General features: G+C 37.4%; 1 protein-coding gene across 1 annotated transcript in view; it reads right to left on the bottom strand.

The window, feature by feature from the left end:
• Positions 1–16435, bottom strand: part of COL24A1 (collagen type XXIV alpha 1 chain) — a 200445-nt gene that overhangs the window by 94452 nt on the left and 89558 nt on the right. The window contains exons 20-22 of the mRNA XM_067538541.1: positions 6980–7033; positions 2554–2607; positions 1027–1071 (exon numbers count right to left, since the gene is read on the bottom strand). Of these exons, the coding sequence (XP_067394642.1) occupies positions 1027–1071; positions 2554–2607; positions 6980–7033 (153 nt within the window). The remainder of the gene's footprint in view (positions 1–1026; positions 1072–2553; positions 2608–6979; positions 7034–16435) is intronic.

Here is a 16435-nt window from a genome sequence, read left to right as displayed (position 1 = left end):
ACACATTAATGAATGAGCTCACCCTGATCAAGGTGGTCTTGAGCAATGTAAAATGCACATTTCTGGAGTGTAAGACTGGGACTTGTGATATGCGGGTTGCCCTATAAGTAATCCAAGAGTGGCTGGACATAGCACTCTGGTATATGTCTGGGGGTGACTTGCATGCTAGAGGCTGGAGTGAGTGGGCAGTGTGGCAGCTCAGACAGCAGAACAGGGCACAGTGCACACCAGACTGGAGGGCTAAGGGGGCACAACGATCCAACAGTCCTGATTGTACCCTGGGGCATGTCACACTCTCCACTGAAACCTCTGCTTTGACTTGACTGGTTTAACTTGCGTTAGTCAAAGTTCTGCTACACTCCCCTGCACTCTATTTTAAATTATTATCCAGCACTTACATTTTCAAGATTTAATTTTTTCTTGTGTAAATGAGTTTAGAACCTAATGGAGTTTAACAACTAAAAAATAAATAACTGAGAGTGATTGTTTTCTATAAAGAGATTGTAAAACTGGCATTGTGCGGTTCCATCTTTATTGCTCTCAATGATTCCACATTAAATGTGATTAGTTTACAATTAAAAAATGATTTCTCTAATAGTCAGTCTTGCAAATGCACCCTGAGATCTGAAAGCCAAGTTGTGTACTTTCCTTCTCAGGCATCATTGCCAGTAATAAAGGTTTCTTGAGCCAAATTAGACCCTCCAATACACCTGTGAAACCCCATTGTCTTCACTAGGGTTGGACAGGTGCAAATGCCTAGAGTTAGTAAATAATTCTGATAATGATGCACATCTTATGAGGCACATTACCCAGCTCTCTTTATCAGTTGTGTTGACTCTGCAGGGCTAATAGGAGTAATAAAACCAACTTTTTTGACACTAAAGTCAACAGAGCTGACTCAAAATACACACAGGGAGAAGATCCAGTTTTTTATAGACATTTTTCAGAGTAGACTCATCCTTTAAACAGTATTTTTTGCTGAAGGCAGTATTTTGTGTTTGTAATAGTAATGTTACTTAGACTTACTCTTGATCCAACTCCTCCAATAGGTCCAACTGGTCCTTCTTCTCCCTGTAAAAAAATCAGGACTTGGAGTAACTCTTTTGATACTGTATTTAGTTTAAAAACATACAAAGGACTATATTCACTAATATTAAAATCTTAAAATTGCATAGTGATTGCACCTAGGTAGAGATCTTTACTGCTAGGATCCAGGTTTGCACTAGACAGGAAAGGGACTAACACTGATCTCATGTCAGTCACTATCAGTCAGAAATCTACATTTTACAAAACCATCAAACACAATCTGCTTAAAAAAGGCCCAGAAACAGAGCTGGTCAAAAATTTACATCATTTTTCACCAGCTGTACTCAGAAGTGATGGATCACCCTTTCAGTGGTTCAACATTGAATCACTTGGAGCTGCATTTGTCTCTCATAGAGTCTAGGACTCTGACAGGACCTTGTCTTGTTCTGCATGGTCGCCACATAGCTATTGTACGATTACTAAGCCAATAACAATTCTGCCATCATCTCTCCCTGCCTGCCTCTCCAAACAGATGGGAATGGATGTGGGGTCAGAAACAGACCGACAACTTCTTCCTTTCATCCCAGCTGCCAGGAGTACAGGTGAAGAAAGAGGAGACATTGTAGTAGTGTTACCAAGAGCCTCAAAATAACCACACATGACCGTGTATTGTAATGGTAGGTTTGCAAGGTTGCCCCATTACGTAATGATGTTAAATCATGATTCTGTATCATAATGCCAAGTGAGGATGTCATACTGTGATTATTTGGTGGTTCAGTGACCGCACTTAATATGGAGGTGCCTCTCCAGTTCTTGGAGGCAAAGGTGCTCAACCTGGATGAGTACACAGCAATCTGAATGGAGGAAACATGGTCAGCATTTTACCTGGCTTCTGATTAAACTGATCATTTTTTGTCACCATTAGTCTTTTATCATTTAAAAGCACTCATAACTCATCATTAAATCAGCTACATAAACTCTAGAGCTCTACCATCAGACTTACTAACTGATTTAATGCTTTTTTAAATAACCTAGATTTACCAGCTATCTCAACAGCATAAAACAGTATATGGTGTTTGATTCAATATATATATATATATATATATATATGTATTTTATGCTAATGAATTAAGAATCCTTGATTAATAAGATTATACGATGCAATCCTGGCCCCACTTATGTCAATGGGAGTTTTGCCATTGAATTCAATGGGGCTAGGATTTAACCCAATATTATTATTCAATATTCCTATTTAAAAAAAAACAATTTAATTCTGGATTCCAAGTGCAACCTTCTGGGTCCACACTCCTTAGACATTCCACAGAGCTGCTGAAATAAAACTTGTAATGAACACACCATACTGTAAAATAACTAAAAACTCTATTCAACATGTCCCAAAATAAAATGGAAACTTGAAAACCTGCACGGCAACACTGGACATACTGAAGCAACGCTTTCTTATAGAAAAAAATTGAATCAGATTTTTAAAAAATGTAACTTATTGACTGAACTATGTTTCCATCCTACCTCAATTCCTTTTGGGCCTGCGGCCCCTGGAGGCCCTCGGTCACCTAGGAGTCCCTAAATAACAAGACAACCAAAATGAGATTTTATATCAATCAATAAGCCTATTTGCCTAGTTTCTGTCTTCTTACAATCATGGACTGAATGAGAAGCTGAAAGCTAAGGAAGGAGACATCATTATCTGCTATTGTCCATTTCTCTTAGAAAGAAAGCAATGAGAAAAGCTGCCCTAATTTTAACATCTTCTGGAAAACTGAAGTATCTAACAAAGTCTAGCTACATTGACATTTCTAAGATTCAGACTATTTTCATTTATCTTTTGAAGGTGGAGGATCAAAGTAACTGAAGCTCACAAGAGAATGGTTATTTTTTGTTACATAACATTAGTCTGAATTTGATGGGCTGCTTAAAAAAGAACTGAGAAATCCCCTGTAAATCCATGGTTTAGGTAACCTTTAGCCTAATATTTGATGATAATGAAAATAGGCTTATATTAAAACTATTCTTCTCTCCCCCAGACTCCTCATCCTATGCAGTTATTTCACAAAGTCCAACACAATATCACTTAGGCTACCAAAGCAGATCAATAAATCCATCTTTTTTTATTCTTTGGTGGGATTACGAATGCTTTCAGAACACAAGTATTATGGAAATAGCTGTACAAAGATAAGACTTTTACATTTTTACCCAGGTGCAAGCAAATTCCAAGCACTGGCTCTGAAGGCAGTTCGCCATGATTGAATTTGTAACAAAATCCTGGCGAGCAGCATAATATAGAACAAAATAAAATTGTAAGCTCTGCTGTGTGTGTGACTCAGCACTGCTTTGGCAAGGGTGATATCCTTTCATGTCTCTAAACTTTATTTTCAGCACTGTCCTGACAACTTTATTTTCAGTTTTCAATTTTTATTTAACTTTGGAGTCTGACGTCCTTTGTTTATCCACTCAAGAGGTAGTGGCATCACATACAACCTTCCTACTACTGCCAAATCCAGATCAATTACAGAGGAGTTTACAATGATGATGTAGTCTCCACGAAGATTCAACCTTCAGTCTATATAGTGAGAATACCAACCAGGATATCAAATGTAATGCTGGCGTTTGTTCAGTGGACTGGGAAGTGATTTGAGGGTATCAAGTCATTCAGAACAGCTGCCAGATAGCAATGATTTTCAGCCATTACAATCCTTGGCAGGATTCTATCCAGTGTCCTAGAAGTGAAGGACATATCCCAGTGCCAACCCAGAGTCATCATAGCCTCTTACAGCAACATTTTAAAAACTCCACTACTCAAACTGAGGAACTAACGGTATTTCAAAGACCTTGGTTATCCAAGTTATAATGATAGTAACTGGAACAAGCACTCAGGCTTTCCGACAAAAAAGATATACATAAATATATTATTAATGTATGAGGGAAGCCAGGCTTACTTATATCAGATAAAGCAAAAACATAAAAAAGAATGTCTCTTTGGAAAAACATCATTAGCCTCTGAAGAAATATCTGATAGAAAAGCTCCAACTGTAAGCCTCATTAACAACTTACTAATGAAGCTGACGTTTAGACTGACAGTACAGGTATTTTTCAAGCAGCTGCCTGCTTAGCATGCAAAGCAACACTTCACAGAAAATGTATAAGGCCACCTCAAAATACTGAGCCTTATCAAAGTTCCCATCATTTGGTTTTGTCTGGGGATAAAGTATGACGGAGAACTGCAGCTGGAGAGCATCTTGCTGGCAAAAGCAACAGCAAGACACTTAGTAACACTCCATAAATAATACTGATGTTTAGTTGGTAAAAAAAAAAAAATTTCCTTAGCAAACAGAACTGTTATTTTACTGTGCAAGGGCAATACATTAACAAATGACAAGCTTTTCAGTATCATTTCAACTCATGGTGCAAATGTTAGCAAATTTCTTAACTACTGTATGTGTTCCTAGACAACACTTACTCCAATTTGTAAAGAACATCCCAGACTTCAAAACTGATAATTAACTGCAGTTTTCATACCCCACACTCTGAGCTTTCAGGCAATGAACAGAAAATGAAGGTAATCTTTAGAGATGTGCCAAAATGTCTGGAAAGGATTCCAGGAGTCAGCAAAATTGGGTACCATGTATTTCACATGTTCATAACTTTCCATTTGATAGCCCGCCCCCAGGATTAATAGAGCTCTTAATAGCCACTTATATGAGGTATGCTAGCCAGACAAAACATCAATGAGCAGAGGAAGGAAGCTCACAGCTATTTCCATGGTATAATATATATTGCTAGAGAAATGATATTTATATAATGAGCATGTCTGCCTTACTTTTTATTCTGGCTCTTGCAACATGCAGACAGAAGTATTTGCAAGAGTAATACAAGGAACAAACAACAGAAAGATATCTCAGAACTTCCCAAACTAAAACATTCCTCTTTTTTAATATTGTTATTATGCAAGTGCCACATTTTTATGAATACCGGCTCAAACAACTTCTAAGATATTGCTTCAAAGTTGAATAGTGTGCTGTGGACCAAACTATGTAATGTATTATTTGCTCATTATTCTAGGAGTCCGCATTTGTTAACTACTGTAGTAAGTTGGATTAAATGGCCATTCCCAAAGTTCTACTGGTCTTCAGAGACAGGCATAACATGCTTGCATATCTTATACCCTATCATGACTGTCAGTTTCTCTCATACTAAAATATAAAGACTGTGCCACCTTCCTAGCACTTAGGGTAGATTTTGTCTCTGAGGAAGCATAGAACAGAAGAATGAGGAAAGGAGCAGCATGGGTGATAACAGAGTTCCAAAATAAAGACTGAAGGAAACTCTTCAAAACTGCAGTGAACGCAAAACCACTGGGAATCCTAAAGCCAAATATTTCCAGTTTCACGTAGCCCTGATCTCTGGGTATTAGGAGCTGTGTAAAGGCTATTCCAGTTTGGTAACACTCTATCTCCAATGAAAATCACCAATTCTCTTTGATTAGACCAGGCTGTCCAAGCTTTTTGTCTCTGACAGCCAACATGCTGGAGAGACCACAAGGTCTTACAGAATTTTTGCTGAATTAAATGAACTCTGGAATCTTAAATACTGTGGGCTACCGTTTAGCATTTTTGCTGGGATTTGAGTGAAAGGAGAATTGTATTCTATCTCTGAAACGTAAGTCTACTTGTAATAGAGCAAATTAACTTTAGTATTGAATTGCATATACAGGCAAATTATATATGATATCACTAAGTAAAGGAACATGAAGAAGAGTTTTAAGCTCAGTTACACTATTAGTTTGGATATTTAAGCTAAATCTGCACTTCTAGATCTAATTTAATTCCACTTCTTTCTTTCATCTCCACTAATGCATAGGCATTGACGTCTCATGGAAAGATCATGTCAGTTGCCTTCATTAATCTTATAAAAACATAAAAATGGCCACCCAACAGTATTCATCATATTAAACAAGCATAAATGGTAACAAATTAACTCAGCCAGCCAGCAAATCAGAGCAAAAGAAAAACCCCTCTCTAGACACCTTTGCCTCTGGAAACATAACCTCAACCTCTCCCACAAACCCTGTAAAATAAATAGCTTTTGCAGCATGCCTAAAAGGTTATCATGTTTGAGCTGTTTGGCTCAAGGCTATTTACACACTTGAGCGATGTGGGAGGCAAGTGAGAGTCTGAGGCTGACCAGGTTTCCAGCAGTTGGAGTGACTGAGATCTGAGTGGGGGATTACAAGAAGATGGCATTTGTATAATTCTTAATGTTTACTAGGATGCTGGTGTTTAAAGGATATTATGGCCAACTCGGGCACAGATGAGACCGAAGCACACGCAACATAAGGAAATGGTTAAAGCAATGAAGAGTGATAGAGATTTAGGTAGCATTTGCAGCGGAACAATACACAAGTTCATATGTTTAAAAGTGGGTGGCTAAAGGGTTAGAAAAATTTTCATCAGCGTAACTCCACTGTCTAAAACAGAATTAAGCTTTGTCTACAAAGCAAGTGTAACCTAATGAGTGAATTTAAACAGATACAGCCAAACTAGTACAAACCCCTATGTGGGCACTCTTGTTCTAGTTTAAGAATGGATTGTTTCAGTTTTAGCAAAAAGTCAACTGAGGACAGGTTTAAGCTAACTTGAAATAAAGTCATTCTTAAACCAAACTAAGAATGTCCTTACAGGGTTTTGCACCAGTTTAACCACATTGGACTAAAAACAAATTTAAGTTTTATTGGTGCAAATTTCCTATGTAGACAAGGCCTGTCTCCTGATAGTGAGAGGCAAGTCATACACAGTTCTTTGCTAATTTCCTAGGGTGCAGCGTGACACCTTTCTCTTTCCCTTGTTTTCTTTTTGCATTTTTTCCAAGAACTTTCTCTTCTCTTAGTCTCACTCTCAGTGCATTAATGACATTGTGATAAGGCTCTGTAAGTTCTTACCTTTGGACCTTCAGGGCCATTAAGTCCAGGTACACCAATATCTCCTGGAAAACCCTAAGAAGAAGAAAAAGACAGGCAAACTGTTCTTAGGATAGGAATGTTTCCATTGAATAAAGTAAAAATTTACTTGTTGTTCGATTTTGTTTATTCATTTAACAAACCTGAATCACAGAAATCAAGAAATGGGTTTGTTTTAAAACATCCAAAAGAACTTTGAAGTCCAATAAACTCTCTTGAAAGAACTTGGCTGAGTGACAGACTTTAAGCAGCCTTTATTAAACTCAGTTTGATAGATGTCAGTACAGCTTTTATGTGTCTTAAAATGAAATCTTTTGTCCATTTGACAAAGTTTATCATTAAACTATAGGCCAGGCCTGAGCCATTAACATCCACAAAGGAAGCAGCACTGAGCCCTTTACCAGTGAATTTAACCATTTATGTAAAATGTTAAAGTGCAGCTCAACTCCCTTTTTCCTTTGAGGATTGGTGCTAAGAAAATGGTAGAGTCTTTCACCTCCAGATCAGCCAATGCAAATCCAGTTCTGGCTGGCAATGACTGAAAGGCACCACCACACAGCAGCTGTCCAGCAGGCTTTGGGAAATGAGGTTATGGTGTCATTCCAGTTCCGCACAGACAAATATCCACATTACAAAATCACCACAACCATCAATAACAGCAATTGCCACCCTTGTTGGCAGTCTCAGCAGAAAAGCCGAGGACTGAATGTGGATGGAAAATGAATTATCCTCTCACTCTTCAAAATGATCCCTACTGGCAACAGATACACCCACGTGTGGCATCTTGGAGTTGTTTCTATCCCCAGTGCCAGTTCTGTCAAGCCAGCATCTTTCACAAATAATAAATTCACTTTTAAGGAAACAAAGACGACACTGACAGCCCTTAAATGACAATGGCTTTCTTGGGAGCCACATCAATGAATTTCATTTTTCCTGGACAGAAATGTACAGTTTATATTTGTAGGATACTTTAAAGAACCCACAACCCTCAGCTAACAGCCTGGATTTTTGTTTAGGAGACTGTAGCCAAACAAAGTGGTAGGATGGCATATCTCAGGAAAAAAGAGCTTATTCGATTTTTTTCATTTATAAAGCAAAAACAAACAAGTGTGGTAGATTTTGGCTATAAATGCTAAACAGACTCACAGCAAAACAGTAGGTTGGAGCATTTAGACAATGAATTCATAGTTGTACAACAGAGGATGATTTATACTATTTTACAAGAACCATTTATACAGAGATTTTTTCTGATGTTTTATATAAAAGTCACCTAAGGGTCAGGAAAGTCAGATATAAATTTCCACAGCCACCTTAACTCTGCTCCATTTTACAAAGGAAATGAAAAAAAAAATCTTTTAAACAAAACATTGCTTTAAAGTAGAACTGCATAAAAATGTTCTATAGGAGATTAAAAACTGGCTGCAACCTGATAAACACACATGTTGTCCATGGACTCTTTTGCCATGGAAGTTTCCCAGTCAAGTATTTACAAGTCCTCACTGATAAAATATAAAGGTGATGGGTCTGATACAGAAACCTAGATGAACAGAGCTTAATTTATTAAATCCAATGAGCTCGTAGTCCACACCAGTGTGGCTGTAAGATAATGATGTGCTGTGTTATTCATGGAATTCTCAGGTGATCATTCCATTTAAGAACAAACTAGGCCCAAGCCATCTTAACTTTTAAAACTGAGCAAGATCAGACTTTTCACACTAGTATTGCTATCTGTTCTCAAGCTACCACCTGCTGATAGTACAACATTAATTTACAGTCACACTGCTATTTTATTCAGCACAGGATTTATTTATTCATCTGCCAAAATATTGATTTTGTTATTTCATTATTTTTCAAATTTTACCAAACTTTGCCCCAGCTGAAAACTGAGGATGATTATTGTTATAGGAAATGGGTGGCATGACCAGTCTCTACCCTGAATAAAATATCTATTATCGGATCTATAAACTTGATATGCCTAACTCTGACAGTGGTCTCCTTTAACCCCTATCACATGGCATTTGGTTCTAAAGACAAATAGAATAATTTATTACTAGGAAAATCAAATTTCTACAAATGAAAACTAAGAGTATGACACCTTGTAGGCATCCTTCTGACATTAATGAATGAACTACACATGTTCACATTATCTTTTAAAAAATATCCACAGCTTTACTTGCAACACCAAATTCTTTCAGACTTGGAGAAAGCACTGCTGCCCATTATTATTTATGACTAAATGCATGCCAACGTTGAAGTTTTGAGCATTTTTTAGTTTCCCCAAGTACAAAAGAAACCTATGAAAAACTCTTAAGAGCTGAAAAATGATTTCCCACCACCTACTGTTCCCCAAATACCAAGTAATTTTTATTAAACTTTCTGAAAATTATTCATTATTAGCTGAGACTAAGCTATGAATTTTCAACCCAAAAGATAATTAACAAATTCATTCTAAACCCCCTGCTTCAGAATGAAAGTGTCATCTCATCCTTAACTACATTACTGGTATTGTAATATTATATCAAAAGAGAATGGGGTTTTCTTGAGTTTACTTTTCATAAACTGCTTTTAATAGACTGTAAATGGACTCAGAATCTGTGATGTTCATTTATTTAACGAACCAGAAGTTAATGAGTAAAATAAATCAGAAATCTAAAACATATGTTTGAGAATTATTGATGTAACCTGTTTGTGACCAAAGAAACCTCTATACTTTTAGCACTTGGATGCTGAGGTGCACGAGAGCAAGCCCATTAGACAGAGTGACTGCCAGAACTCTGAACTCAATTTCTGTAACAATGCTAACTCTGTACACTCTAATCTATACTAAAACATCAAAATTAATGTTCCCTGTAAAATGGAGAAATGTTTACTAATATAGTTGTGCAGCAACATTGACATGCCTCTAGATGGCACATAATATTTTATACATATGTGATAAATACACTCAGATTGCATACATAAAATACATAGTTTATATCACACCAGATTTTTGCATGGTTCAAGTTAGAATCTAAAAAGGATGACTGCTCACTAAATTAACTTAACTAGCTCACTGCAACAATAGCTGCTATTTCACCCTTTCATAACTCTAAAAGTTGCTGAATTTAGAGGCATTCAAGAATTAAAAATGTGGTTCTTTATATATCTATAACTATATTTGGGGGGAGATTTTCAAAGGCATGAATGGATGGTAACTGCTGACATGAATACATTTTCCTTCGGGTGATAAGCAGCCCAGAAAATGCTGACTTTGGAGGAAGTGGGGGAAGAAGTCTTAACACAGTACAAATCACCAGACATAAGATAATTGCAATTTGCCAGGAACAAACAAAAAGGTAGGGAAAATAGCAAGTCAGATAGTAAAGTCTGCTTCAGGCACTTTGATTAACTACCAGCTGAAAAGGAGCTAAGCATGATTTATCCTTGTCTACACTTGCAACTAAATCATGTTCAGTGTCATTGTCAAGAGCAGTTGTCGGCAATTATTTCATTTTGTGGTGTAGGCAGGCTACTGTCTATTTCAAGCAGTATACAATTTGCTTAGAAACCACTTGGAGCACTTGTGTGTGGATGAGAGGTGTGTTGCAATTATTTCACAGGAAACAAATAGTACTTAGCATAGGAAATTTCTCAGTCTAAACAAGGCCTTAGACCAAAGGGCTTAACTAGGGTTTCTGAAATGGAACACAGTTTGGTCATGTCTGTGCTCACAGTTAAACCATTTTCTTGACTGATTCAGCTGTGTCTATTGTCATGAACAGGCAAATTTCTTAATAATAGACACAGCTTAAAAAGTATCTAATTTTCAACTCCTTTTGGGCAGTTTGGAAAAGTGCTATGACTTACTCCCAACTTCCCCCTATGGAAAAATTCCCATGAAGGTTGGTAAACTATGTTCAACAATCAAATATGGAAGACTAATAGCTCTGAGTACTGATCAGATTTAATTAAGGATGGGGTTGTCTTATCCTTCTGTCATTTCAAAGCTAAGCTGAATATCTCAGATACAAATTATCATATTTACTTCAAAATAGAACCCTGTAGACAAAATATTCTCTCAATCCAGTGCCTCTCCACATGTGAAATTTGTTTCTATGAGTGAAAGCCATTCATTTTGCATGAAAATGGCATCAGTGAATAAATGGCATTTCACACACCTCTTCTTGCAAACAGCATGAAGAACGTGGCATCTTACACTAAGATAAAGCAAGGGAATAAATGTGGCACAACGTTAAATGGATTTTCCAGACGCCCATTCTACACCATCTGTAGTAAGGTCTTGAACAAATTTTAATTGACTTCCAGTAGACTTGAAACAACCAACCTTTTATAGATAGAAGCTTGAGACTAATCCTTTCACCTACCTCACTATTGCATATTCTCTGGTCATGGGAGAAAATACCTTTCAGACAAATGTGCTCTCATATCAGAGACTGTAAATTATCCTATCTCCCCTTCCATTAAACAATGCCTTCATAGGATTGATAATGGCAATCACTTATCTTGCCGAAATACTGGAAAAATCGCAAGCCTTCCTTTCCTCAGAGAAGAAAAAATAATTTCCCTCCACACTTATGGAGAAAATGACCCTTTCCAAAAGGGGCAACTTAGACTTATTTTCAAGATCATGGCAACTTTTGTAAGTTGTAATGTTCCTATACTTAAAAAGCTATTGGCTAAGTGAGGTTTGACCTCATCTCCCATGATGCAGCATGGTCTCCTCTCAGATTCAACCACGCAGGTGCATCATGAGAATCTCACAACCCTACATAACGATACATAAGATGAAATAGAGGAGAAGGGGCCATGAGACACCTGAAATACAACTCCTTCCACAAGGCAGATAGGAAGAGAAACAGAACATTTTCACATTAACAAACAGGGATTTTTGGGAACTTTCCATTTTACAAAAAACAAAAACAAAAAAGCAAAACCAACATACACACAACCACCACAGATGTTTTGACTTTTTCTCCTGATTTGGGATGAAAACAAATATCAAATATTGGAATTTCTCATCAGACAGAAATTTTGATTTTTAAATTCCCTTGACTAGTTTCTAAGGGCCAAATTCTGAGGCCCCTTTTCAGTTTTCATTCATTGTTTATTTAAGAAACCTACTGAAGTAAATAAAAGTTTGCCTGGGTAAAGGCTGAATATAAATTGAGTAATGACATCACAATCTCATTCTGTATTTGTAAATTTTGAACAGCTGAACTTCATTGTCTTACATAACCTCAAAACATCATGTGAGGAGATGAAACATGCATTGAAGATCAACCTTTTCTCCATTTTAGAGTTAACAGTTCAAAGCAGCCAGTGATTAACTTACAAAAGATTTCGATTTTGTTACTGTTCACTATTATGTAAATGTGCCCTTTCTCTTTGTAATTCTATAGCCTTGAGCATAAAACGTATAGCAGCTGACTCCCATATGTGTACCTTCCTGAGAGAATAAACTAACAAGTCCAGATCAAAATAATGCACAAATGAAATAAAGTTTCTATTGAAGATAATGACTAATGCTCCCTTTGCTCCAAATGAAATCTATCTGTTAATACTTGAAGCAGATCTTAAGCCACATCTGAAGGAAAAAAATAAATTCTGCTTTAAGAGTCTATTTTTGGGGATCAATTAAAATAGGCTCATGGTGCAAGATTCACCTACAAATAAAATATTATTAATGCATTTGGAAACCTGCTAAAATTTCATGCATGTTAAGAGTGACATCTCACCTACTCAATCCTGTTATAACTATTATGCAAAAATATGTGTCGTTTGTTAAAACATACTGTTATACAAAGGCTTTCAATTAGTTTTGTGAATAAACTAAATGTCTAGAAAATGGCACTTTTACATAAATCATTTTAAAAGACACGAGGAGGCAGGAAAATATGTCGACTTCTCAACAGCTCAAAAAACACTGGTAAAAGCCCCGCTAAAAATATATTTTGCTTTCTGAGCAGCAAATACCCTGGACTGCAGTGGATCCTGGCTCACTGGAAGTATACACAGAAGAAAGGTTGGCCTGAAACTGCACAATCCCTAGATTAAAAAAATGCACTCCCCAGCCAAGGGTTGTGGAGCCACCCAGGCAGTGAATGAATATGAGACCCTCTATTTCCTCCCCTCCACACAAACACACACACACGCTTATCTCATATTCTCAGGAAATTTAAGCCACCCACTCATGGCCCTGAAATAATCAGGAATGACTAAAACTCTGATGTGAAGTAACTCTGTTGCACAGCTGGAGAGGAAAGACAAATCTGGTGAGCTATTTGTGGCAGGCCTGCATATAAAAAGCAAAAGTCTTGGGGCATGTGTGAGACCTAGTGGGCGTGTTCCTGCTCTTCTTGCTTGCACCAGGATAGATATTGACTTCAGGGGAGGAATTGCCTGATTTACCACAGTTTACATGGGAGGAGAATCAGGGACTGTATCACCTCAACTGCTACACCTAACCTCTGCTCCAGCTGTGGTTTGAATTTGAGGACAGATGTATTCAGAACCACTGCTTGTGAAAAAGAGCCGAGACCAGTATGGGTTGGAACCAGTCTTTATAGGACCTCTTAGAGTATGTCTAAACTGTAGCTGGGAGGTATGGGTCTCAGTGCAGATAGACAGGTTCATGCTGGCTCTGCTCAAGATGGTGTGCTAAAAATAGCAGCATGGATGTTGCTGTGGGGGCAACAGCTTGGGATAGCCACCTGAGTCCAAGCCCACCCAACCCCCTGGTTCTGAGCTCAGGTCTGTGCTGCAAGGGCCACATTGCTATCTGTAGTGCGCAAACTTGAGAGGAGCCAGCACGAATCTGTCTGCCAGCACTGGGAGTCACACCTCCCAGGTTCAGTGTAGACACAACCTTAGGTTGGGGCCATGACATATCTGACCACTCCAATAGTGATGTGAGAGCAGTGCAAGCACTCCTACTTAATATGCCAGTTGGCTTTCTTTGAAGCTATGAGCAGAAATGCTACGTGAGATGTATTGGCAGGGCACATCAGGGAAATCTGCACTGCTACTGCCCAGACTGTCTGTTTACTTTCCAGTTATGTCAAAAGAACAACTTGCAAGGGCATTCAGTTCACTTTTAAATACAAAAATAAGATGGGGAAAATAAAACACAATCCTCATTTTTAAGAAGGATTTTTGTTTTTGTTTTGCCTTCTACTAGAGAACCTTTTGCATTCACTTTCCTTTAAAGATTGTGGTAGACAGCTCTCCTGCCATTATTTGCATCTGATATTTCACCATATGGTGACCATGTTTATGAGTGTTCATGGTACAGACAAAGCTTATTTTATCTCGTGTCAACCTGACCAGCATAAGCAAAACTAAGGGATGCACAACTTTGGAATGTTAAACTTGGTATTTGTTCAGTCAGATTTTCAAAGACAAACACTTGGCCATTCTACACTTTTGTTTACATAACAAGAAAGGCTTAAAGATTTCCTTCTGAGCAACAGGAAATGCAAAGTCTTTTTCAGACAGGAAGCATTTGCTTGCTTTCTTTGTCACTAACCCTGTTAGTGTCTCAAGCATGACATGGTACCCAACATCATGCAGGTATGCAATATTTTTTGCATCAAAAGAACTATTTGAATTGCATTACTATCATCAGTGGAACTCAAATCCATGACTTATTTCATTAATGGCATTATATTGAACAAACCAACTCCCTTCTTTAAGTAACATCAGTCTGTCCAAAAAGGATTATTTTCTTGCAATAAGTAGTCTCTTAATTTAGCATTTTTCCCACTTTCAAGTGAGATTCCACTGAAAAGTCATTATGTAAAAAATTGCACCTTCTAACCCAACAGATCTGGTCCTTCTGTATTTCTACTTACTTAAGGGACAATGTGTTACCACTTTTTAATCCTGTTAAAACTGCAGAGCTAAAATAGCTATGGGAGGTTCAATTCTTTCTCTACCTTGCATATCATCTACAGACTTTTTTAAAAAAAAATCCAAATACAGGGTCAAATTTTCCTTTATTTACATCTGCACAACTCCGCTGAAAACAAGAGTTGCGTGGGTGTAACTGAAGGCAGAATTTGGTATATAGAATCTTTACTAATGGAGATGACACCTGAACCAGAAGGAATCTAACTGAACTTTCAGATTTTAGGCTAACTTTGTAGGACTGGCATTAAGAAAAACATCTTTTTCTTGTAAACTCATCAAGTTTGTCTTGGAGTCATTGAGAGGGTATAGTCAACATGGAACCTTACAATGTAATTATTAGTTACTTTTCAGGGATAATCTCATTTTAAAGAAGTAAAAGTAAAAGAGAGCCTGCAGACCTTTATGCAAGTTTAGAAAGGAAATTTTCACTAAAATCAAACTTCTGAGGAATCTATTTACACATAATTCCATTGGTATAGAAAGGTCCAATAAGGCAAATGTTAAAGGCTTGCTGTTTCTCCATAAACTATTAAACTGAGGAAGACTGTATCCCCATATAATACACGATTGAAATCCTGCTTACATCTTTGCTATATTTTAGTGAGTTATTTTTAATACACATACACACAATGTGCTATTTTGATTATCTAATGTGATACCATCAGGTATCCCTCATTAGGTTTTGCATTAAAATTAAAAAGGAAAACCAATATTAACATTAATATTAATTACAAGATTTAAATATATTATAGGCAGAGCAAGTACCACCACCTATTATTAAGGTTGCCCAACATCTCACGTTGGAAAATCCTGTTTTCAGTTGTTTATAACTTCGTTGAATTTTAACTGTTCAGGCTGAAATTTTAGATGCCAGGTGTCTGATTCAGGCTAGCTTTTTGTTTTGTTTTGGGTTTTTGTTTTTTTGGGTTTTTTTTTTTTTTGGGGGGGGGGGAGAGGAGGGAGGAGTGGTTTAAAATTTCAACCAAAACAGTTCAGCTGTTTCTGAGAATGAGGCTGGTGAAAAATACATTCTTTTGCCCATGTTAAAAAAATCTTGGTGACCTTCTCTTTAAAAAGCCCACCTTCACAATGCTTTGAAGCAGGAAGCTGAAATTTGGTAGGGGAGTTGCCTTTGTATCAGGGACGTGCATTTTGTCATATCTGTGAAAACCTGCCCAAATTCAGACTAGTTAGAATTCTTTGAAAAATCGCTTGCTCATCAATTTTAGTAGTTAAAATTTGTGAAGATTCTATCCTTAACTGTGCCGACTTGAGCCCCTTACAGCTCCTAGTGCTGACCAGATTGTTTATGTGCTATCTCCACAGAGTGACTGAGCATGGTCCATCCTGTCCAAACTCCTGTGTGTGACCAGACTGTGCATACACTATCCCACAAAGTGACTGTGTGTGCTCCATTCCTTCTCTGTTCCTCTATTTGACCCTTTCTTCAACGGGACTGCTCATGCGAATGAAGCTACTCATATGCACAAGTGTTTGCAGGATCAGGCCTTATATTAGGATTAGAAGTTT

Source organism: Emydura macquarii, unplaced genomic scaffold (assembly GCF_026122565.2).
Source record: "Emydura macquarii macquarii isolate MOO-44397 ecotype Brisbane River unplaced genomic scaffold, CSIRO-AGI_Emac_v2 contig_480, whole genome shotgun sequence".
Classification (NCBI taxonomy): domain Eukaryota; kingdom Metazoa; phylum Chordata; order Testudines; family Chelidae; genus Emydura; species Emydura macquarii.
The sequence above is the reverse complement of the archived record's forward strand: the minus strand, read 5'-3'. Positions and strand labels throughout refer to the sequence as shown.